The sequence below is a fragment of the Pyrgilauda ruficollis genome, unplaced genomic scaffold, assembly GCF_017590135.1.
Source record: "Pyrgilauda ruficollis isolate IOZ18807 unplaced genomic scaffold, ASM1759013v1 scaffold161, whole genome shotgun sequence".
NCBI classification, from domain to species: Eukaryota; Metazoa; Chordata; class Aves; order Passeriformes; family Passeridae; genus Pyrgilauda; species Pyrgilauda ruficollis.
Genome location: NW_024514876.1, coordinates 994,737 through 1,003,580, shown reverse-complemented (window position 1 = coordinate 1,003,580; position 8,844 = coordinate 994,737). Strand labels below are relative to the sequence as shown.

Sequence of the window (8,844 nt, the reverse complement as noted above, 5' to 3'; positions counted from 1 at the left end):
GGTGAAGGGATCAGAGACTCAGCCCCAGATGCAAAGCTCTGCACAGCGAGATAGAGGAAATCAAAGTGCAGCGGGCTGTCCTTGCTGGTGGCTATTTATACCTGCCCAGGTGGGTGTCACCTGCCAGGCAGTCCAGCTTCCCATGGGGTTTGCCAGCCACAGTGCTCATGCCAAAAATGATGTGCTAAGGGGAATTTTGTCTGAGGTAAGTAAAAGGCATTACCATTCAGTGCAAATATGTCTCAGTTGATTCATACCTAGCTGCACTATAATTTTATGTGGGTGGCTCCTTGTTGGATACTTTGTTGAACAATGTCGTATGTCTGAGTTTCTGTTAATCTGGCAATATCGCGCTGGTAACGGCAGCTAATGAAGCTTCTGCTTCATTGTCTGTGTCCATAATTCTTTATGCTTTGAAACTCAGTAGCTCAGCTTCAGTCTTCCACCTGAGATCACAGACATGATTCGTAATACCAGCTGGCTCCAAGGGACTCTTCATTCGTTGATTGATTTCAAATTACATCAGCTTTATACAGATCTACTTTTATGCACTGAAAATAAAATTTTGAAGACTGCATTCCCATCTTTGTTACAGAAGAAGACTTGACTTCGAATTTTTCACTCTGTGTTGAATAAAGTCCTGCTGGCATTCAGCTTTCTCTGAACATCCAGCATGTGGATCACAGTCTTTTTTCTTTTTGAAGAAAACTCTGTGTAACAGCCACGAAATAACTGTGCAAGGGAAAAAATATTGAATACTTTCTATCAAAGAGCTTCTAATTTTATTGTAACGGTTTTAAATGGACTCAGAGGAAATTGAGAGGAGAAGTATTTTACTTTGCATATTTTTATCACTGTATTTAAATAGTAATTTCTCAGAATACATCCTTGAATTATATAATAAAAATGAAAAAAATAAGTTTGATTAAAACGGCCAAAGATTAGATCTGAAAAAACATCATCATTACCTGAGCTCATTACAGTGAAGAGTGTTTTGCAACCACGACAGAATACCTTGCACCACCCAACAGAGAGTCAGAAATACTTGTGTATTTTTTTCCACTGCCCCTGCAATAGGGAACGGCAGTGAGCTGCTTTTCCCATCTTTACTAATCAACGTCCTGTGAAACTGAGAAAAGCCTCAAACAGAAATGAATTTTTGGATTTCTAGCTGTGCATTAAATATCAGCATTGCAGCTCCTACGGAAGAGTCACCGGGCTGTGCAGAGGAAGCACAAGGAGCTGGTGGGACCTGCTGTGAATTGCCACCTCAAAATCAGCTTATCCACAGAGAGGGAGGATGGATTCAACCTAGAGGTGTTTCAGGAAGAGGTTCCATATACAGAAGAAGAAATAAGCCTGCTCCTCTCTCTGGCTGCAGTTGTGCAGGTTTGTTCTCCCTTGGTAGCTCTGTTACCCTGAGGGCCCCTGCCCTGGTGGCAGCAGGGCTGTCCTGGGCTGGCACTGCCTCCATCGGACACAGGGGAGCTTCTGGCAGCTTCTCACCAGATTTCTTCTCAGAAACCCCCCTGTATCCCCTGCTACCCAAACATTGCCACATAAACCCAATACTGTGCCTTGTGGATGTAAAATGATCTTGGAAATCCTTCTGTCCCTCCACCTGGGTCTCTCAGTAGTTGCTGTCTTCATTCTGTTTTAACCCCTTCTGGACTTCACTGTCTGCTGTGTAGCACTTAGTGCCTCCTGGGCAGCAAAGTAATGAGGAGTGAGGGAAATAAATACTCTTCCAAGGTTAGTTTAAAGCATGGACTGTTTGGGCCAGTTTCCTAAAAAGATTGTGATCTGCCCCTACTGCTCAGAAATTGTGTTTTAACTCTAAATTTTGTTATCAGCTACTGGAGTGTATCATCAACCTCTCTACCTGGAGGTGTATCTTGGCATGACATCAGTGGAGGTCCCTGTCCCTGTCCCTGCACCTGCAGGAGTGACAGTGCAATTCCCTCCCTTAGAGGGCTCTGGAATACACACAATTCTTAATACTCAGACCATCTATCATGAAGACCATAGCTCTTTCTGGATGCTGTGTGTAGTTCAAGTTTCTAAACCAAAGAAAGAGAAATTAGCATTACTAGAATCTCACTGTTCCTGTTGTGTGTACTTGGCAGCATTTATGCAGCACAAACTCTGTTTAACAAGCCTGAAAAGGCTCGTTCCTGCCAGCAAAATGCCAGCACACTTTGGCTTGGTGTAAGTCAAGTGTTTCTGTTTCTCTGAATGGTTTCCAAGTGCTGAGATGGCAGTGTGATGTGTATTTCTGGAAATCAGTTTTGTATCTGTTCTCTCAATCCATACTTACATGCATCTGTTGTGTTACTCAGCAGTGCTGCTGCTCTTCTGTGGAACTCACATTTTGTTTCACTCTCAACTCAACTGCAGAGGCCCCTCCCTTTTATGCAGCCCTGCACCTGCAGCTCAGCCTGCAAGGTTCTGTGCAGGTGAGATGTCCCCTCCCCTTGGGCAGCCTCACTGGAATTTTGGCCCCTCACTTGCTGGGGTACAATGGTAGCTATATACAGAAGTGAACATTCCAGGCCCTTTTACATGTACTGAATTCCTCAGAGGTCGAAGGCAATTGCTGTCAATATCAACATTTTATGGAAATGAGCTTTGTAAATTTCCTATAAATTATATTTCCCTTTCACTTCTTATAATTTCAAAACAAGATCCCTTATCTGTGCATTTCCAGGTTAAACCAAGGAGTACCCATCAAGGTTTTGTGAATTGAAACATTGGTTTCATTTTACAACCACAGCTCTGTAATCATTAATGTTCCTTTGTGGACACTCACGTGCTGCCACCACCATTAGAGTCATTCAGCACTGAGGTTCTGCAGTCCCTTTAAGGTTGATATTCCTCTGCTGGGTCTCAGAACTTAGCTCCCAGGAATATCTGACACATTTTTAAAAAAACAAAGGCACAGCCCAAAGAGATTCTGATCTGCCCCTACTGCTCAGAAATTGTGTTTTAACTCTAAATTTTGTTATCCACTACTGGAGTGTATCATCAGCCTCTCTACCTGGAGGTGTGTCTTGGCATGACTTTGTGTTTCCTAAGTGTTTACACCTACAAAAGGAAAGAAAAACCCCATACAGGATTCTGGTTGCATCAGACAGAAATGAATTTTATTAGAGACATTTTCCTGATTCAGAGCAACCTGAGTACCAAACAGGTTGGAGCTGTAAAGCAGCAGTTTAAGTGCCAATGACCAAAGCTGCAGAGCTTTGTGGGCAGAAGCAGCACAGAGCATGCAGGGCAGGGGGAGAGGTGGCATCTGCACCTCCCAGGAACTGTTCAGAGCATCAACTTTCCTTGGGAGTGGGGGGAATGCAGCGGATTTGGGCCAGTTTCTTTTTGAAAGGTCTTGCACTGGAGGATCCTTGATGTAAATTCTTAGTCAAAAGATTTTCTTCCGTATCCTGTTTGGAGAAAAAACAAGCACAAACTTCATCAATCCTGGCACTGAATGTCCAAGATACCAGCATCCCCCAGACATTAGGATTGTGTGGGAGTGGCCATAAGCATTCCAAAAGCAAAAAGGAAAACTCCAGCATGGCTCAAAGGCTGCAGGATTTATGAGATTCTGCAAAGAATGAGACAGATGGAAAAAACCAGCTGAGGTTAAACTACAAGATCAGCTGATATCACCTGCAAAATGGAATAGAAATGCATTCTGTATGCTCTGGAAGTGGAGTTGATCCTTTGCACACAAAGAGGAAAGAATTGTTAGTAATGGTAAATCTAATACTTCCCAGAAATTTTAGTTTATCCTCAGTACTGTTTAGTTTATCCTCAGTACTCAGTAACCTCTGGAAGAATATGTTGGTATAAATTAGTGAATAAGTTAGTCAGGATGTGACTGAGGGAACACTATGCCCATACCAGAATTCTCACCTTGGCTTTCGCCACCACTCCTGCAGGCCTGGGACTGGGAAGATGAAGAGTAGGAGTGGGAACTGCTGATGCCTCCTGAGGTTCTTCCTCCTCCTCCTCCTCCAATGCATCCACCACCGCTTCCTCCTCCCATTCCTCCACTTCCCCCTCCCATTCCTCCACTTCCTCCTCCTATTCCTCCTCCACAGCTTCCTCCTCCCATTCCACTGCCACCACCTCCATAGCCACCACTCATGCCACCACCTCCTCCTCTTCCTCCTCCAGAATAGCCACCACCTCCAATTCTACCACCTCCCATGCCTCCTCCCATGCCTCCTCCCATTCCTCCTGCTGGGATTCTGCAAAGAGAAAGAAAGAAGGGGAAAAAATGTTAATCAATAGTACTTTGCCATTCAAAAGCCACTGAGCTACAGCTGCTGCCCAGGAGCCAGCACCTCTCTGGGCTGTTCCTGGTTAGAACCCAGCACTGCACAGCAAAACAACTGAGGCAGTGCCAAAAATTATCCCCTCTTTCAACTTCAACTTGAATGCAAGAGCTTTTGCTTTTCCCACATTCTGCCTAGGGATTCCTTGCAATATTTAGCACATACGTCAGTGTATGGCTCAAAATCAGAATGAAGAGACTGAAACTTTAGCTGCTGTTTCAGGCACCATTTCCAAGAATAAGCTGGCACACTGCATAAGTGAGGCTGAAGTAGGCTGAACTTTCAGAAACTTTTATAAAGGTTTAGAAAACTTCTGTTGGTTTTTTTTTTTTTTTTTTTTTTTTTTTTTCCTTTTTGCATATGGTCTTTTCCTGCCTTTCCTGTTCCTGGCTTTCCTGGAACTCTCTTACATGGATTTCCTTGTCCAGCCCCAAACTGGTAGTTCAGAATTTCTGCATTAATTTTTCTTCACTTGAATTACATTCTGAACAGAATGAAATTTTCACACCTGGGAGGCCATTGGCCAAGACAGCTGCATCAGCCTCATTTCAGTACAAAACCTGCTTTGCAAATCTCCACTGTTACATTTCCTGCCTGAGCAGCAGCTGGGGTCACACAGTGCTGTGCTCTGTCAGTACGTACACAAGGTCCTGCTGTCCCTCCTCCAGGAGTGCCCGGTACTGCTGGATCTCCTGTTCCAGGCGGGTTTTTATGCCCAGGAGCATCTTGTACTCCTCGTTCTGGCTCTCCATCTCACAGCGGATGCTGGCCAGCTCCTCCTCCAAGGGCCCGATCATGCCCTGGATCTGCTGCAGCTGCATGTTGTAACGGCGTTCCGTGTCTTCCAGGTTGGATTTCTGAGAGTCAATCTGCAAAGGGAAAACAAAATGCAGTGTTTATGAGAATGTGGTGGTTTTGATTTATTTTTGTGGGAAAACCAGGAGATCTTCACAAATCCTCAGAAAAAAGTGTATAATTGAAGGTAAGCAATCCAATATCCCATTCTCCTTGGATGGATTACTTGCTGGCTGTAGCTCTTCTTCTCACATACAGACTGTGTCATGGGTGAAGCAAATGCCTTTCCTTACCATGCTGATCTGCGACTGCAGCTCAATTTCCAGACTCTGATATTCACGCCTCAGCTCAGAGATCTGCTGGTTGCTTGATTGTATCTCCTGGCCACTGGAGTGGACTTGTTGATTAACTTCTTCCATCTGAAAAATTAACATCCAAAATTGAGGCATTTTTTATAATTAGAGAAAATTGTGGGGTTATCATAAAAGCATCAGGAAATCAATTAATAATAATAAAGATTCCATGCAGACTGTTTATTTCCCTCAAACCCTCTGCCAATACCCTGGTAATTCACTGGCTGCTGGAACACAGAGGCTCTACTTGTTTCACCACAAAACTGATATTCCAGGACTGACCTGTTGTAAGAAACTACCTAAAGCAATATAAAGTTATTGTCCCTTAAATAACACATGATAAATTGCCTTTCACCAGATGTAAATAGGTCCAGTACTTTGTGAAGGATTTAATTACCAAAGCCTGCCTGTGCTTTACCTTGGTTTCATACCAGCTTTCCACCTCCTTCCGGTTGTTCTCAATGAGCCTCTCGTACTCGCCGCGCATTTCATTCAATTTTTCCATTAAGTTAATGCCAGGAGTAGCATTGACCTCCACATTGACATCTCCACCAGACTGGCCTTGCAGTCCTCTCATTTCCTGAAAAAAATCACAAAAACCCCATGAGGTTCTCCAAGGGTGAAGGTAAGGAGGAATGGCATCAGTTCAAATAAAGGGAAGGAAAAGGACATGGATCTTCACACAGCTCCTGACTCCAGCAAAAGGGCCTTGCCTGCCCTTGCTATGGAACAATTCTGATATTCCCAAGGCTCCATTGCTCATAGTCAGGCACTGCACAGTGACCCTGGCACTGCCTCCACAAGGCTGCAAGGAATTCTATGCAGTGTACTCTTTGTGGGAATCTTTTCTTCTCAGTGGGAAATTCACTGAAGAGAGTAAATATGTTTTCTTTTTACTCCTCCTAGAAGTGTACTCTTTGTGGGAATCTTTTCTTCTCAGTGGGAAATCTCACTGAAGAGAGTAAAAATGCTTTCTTTTGACTCCTCCTAGATCCTCTATCCAATTTTCCTTCCATGGGTTCAGCAAGCAAACTGTAGTTTATACTGAAAGCCATTCATCCCCCTGGTTTCACGTGTTCCTGGTGTCTCATGACACCAGCTGTGGGCAGCTATGGCCTCTGCACACTCCTCAACATCTAAGTGGGCTTGTGGCAAGTTGGATGATCAAAACCAGCGGCCAAAACCTGGTTGCTGTTGGTGGAAAAAGCAAGGGGAAATTATTTGAGTTCTCTTTAGTTATTGAAGTGTGAAGAAACTTACCTCTTCATGGTTCTTCTTCAGGAAGATCAGTTCCTCTTTCAGGGACTCAAACTGTGTCTCCAAGTCAGATCTGGACAGAGTCAGTTGATCCAAAAGTGGGCGTAATCCATTGATATCACTTGCCACACTCTGGTGGAGAGTATATTCAGTCTCATACCTAAATGACAGACAAGAAAGAGAGTAAAAGTGCTGCCAGACCTCTTTGTTTGGTATCTCAGTTCCCATTTACATCTCTGGTCAATTCTTAGAAGAAAGGACTCTTTCTATCTCCAATAGCTGTGTTTGATTTCAGTACAGTTTCTCTCTGTGAGATTTATAGCATGAGGATTATGCTTATAAATCTACATGCAAGGATGAAGAAACTTAGAGTGGAGTGCCTTAAATGCGTCTCTTCAAGAACTTGTCTGGAGAGAAATAATAATGAGAACCCAAAGCAATCCTTCTCAAAATGCTTTTCCCCACAATTCTGTGATTGTAGCCCAAAGTCTCCAGCTTCGACAAAGATTAATTGGCAATGGAAACTCGTGGGGATAAAGGGAGGCAAAGTGGATGGAACCAGGAAGGGAGTGACTCACTTCAGTCTGAAGTCATCCACAGTCATTCTGGTGTTGTCCATGTCAAGAAGCATCCTGTTGAGGTCCACATTGGCACCAACAATCTGAAGGGGAGAGGGCAGGTGTTATTTAGTCAGTTGTCTTTTCAGTCTGATGACAGAGACAAGAAACACCTGTGCACAAACACCTTGCAGAAGGGGTTTATGGCAATGTCAAGCATTCAAGCCTGACTAGAGCTGCAGGAGCTATTGAGAGAGATGAGTTTATTGCTTCCAGGTAAAAGAAGGTGCCTTTACTGTTAAATATCCAATAAAAATACCTTGTTGGAAAGAGTAACTAAATTAACTCCTCATATTCAATAAAGAAAAACCAGACAAACAAAAAACTCCAACCCAACCAACAAAAAACCGTGGGAAAGCAGAATCTCCATTACTTTTGAGAACAGCCATGTTCACACAAGAGATACATGACTGTTAAATGTCTGAGGGCTGGAATGAGACTAACTGCACATGCTGGCTCATCCTGTATATTCACAAAAACATCCAATTAATATGGCAATAATAGCACAACACCAGCAAGGATGAAGCCTGCAGTTCAAGACTGAAGAACGAGTGAGCAGCAGCAGCCCAGCATTGAAGGGAGCATGGCACGGGCCATGTGATGGGGCACTGGTGCTGATCTGCCTCTGCACCCAGCAATGCTTCCTGCACCAAATACACGTGTGGACAGCAGCTGGTCCCCACACCACTCTGCTTCCTGGCCAAAGCCCAGGAAGGGGAATATCACCCCAAACAGGGTCCTTGTGCTGCATGAGGAAAGCGCCATTCCAATAGGAACCTGTTCCCATTTAGTCAAAGTACATCATACCTGGTTTTGCAGCTCTTCAATTGTCCTGTAATATTGGCTGTAATCCTTGTTCTGAGAGGGAGCTTGACTTTTGTACCACTCCCTGATCAGCTGCTCAAGTTGGGAATTTTCCTCCTCCAAGCGTCGCACTTTATCCATGTACGACGCCAGGCGATCGTTGAGGTTCTGCATGGTCAGCTTCTCGTTTGTGGAGAGCAAGCCAGAATCCTCCCCAAAGCCCATGCCACCAAAACTGCCTCCTCCATAGCTGCCACCACCACCAAAGCCACCACTACCCCCAAAGCCACTAAATCCACCTCCTCCATAACCACCTCCCATGCCCCCAAATCCACCCCCTCCTGATCCAAGTCCTCCTCCCATACTTCCACAGCTCATTCCTCCTCCATAACTGCCACCACTCATTCTGCCCCCATAGCTGCTGCGGCTGATCCTGCCACAGCTGCCACTGCTAAAGCCTCCCCCATAGCTGGTCCTGGAGCCTCCTCCACCAAAGCTTCTCCCAGAAAAGCCCCCGCTGCCTCCAGAAGAGGTGTATTTTCTTGAGGACACTGAGGAGTATCCACCAGACCTACCCCCTCCACCACCTCCACCACTGCATCTTCCACCACCACCACCTCCTCCTCCTCCTCCACTACTAATTCTAATGGTACTGGTCGAAGATTTGGTGCCACAGCTCAT

At 44.8% G+C, this 8,844-nt stretch overlaps 1 protein-coding gene across 1 annotated transcript; it reads right to left on the bottom strand.

Moving 5' to 3' along the window:
* Positions 1-3,211: 3,211 nt before the first annotated feature.
* On the bottom strand, positions 3,212-8,844 carry LOC121351043 (keratin, type I cytoskeletal 17-like). Its single transcript, XM_041462881.1, has 8 exons — positions 8,167-8,844; positions 7,321-7,403; positions 6,746-6,902; positions 5,904-6,065; positions 5,426-5,551; positions 4,980-5,206; positions 3,913-4,250; positions 3,212-3,437 (listed from the first exon to the last, which is right to left on the bottom strand). The coding sequence occupies exons 1-8, from the start codon at positions 8,842-8,844 to the stop codon at positions 3,412-3,414; spliced, it is 1,797 nt and encodes a 598-aa protein (XP_041318815.1). The 3' UTR covers positions 3,212-3,411.

Bases quoted from the DNA above. Each gene is read 5' to 3' on its own strand.
- LOC121351043 (XM_041462881.1), bottom strand. From the start codon at position 8,844: ATGAGCTGTGGCACCAAATCTTCGACCAGTACCATTAGAATTAGTAGT. The intron at 5,552-5,903 runs GTAAAGCACAGG...TTAATTTTTCAG, and splicing joins AAAGCTGGTATGAAACCAAG to ATGGAAGAAGTTAATCAACA. The intron at 5,207-5,425 runs GTAAGGAAAGGC...TTCCCTTTGCAG, and splicing joins TGCAGTCGCAGATCAGCATG to ATTGACTCTCAGAAATCCAA.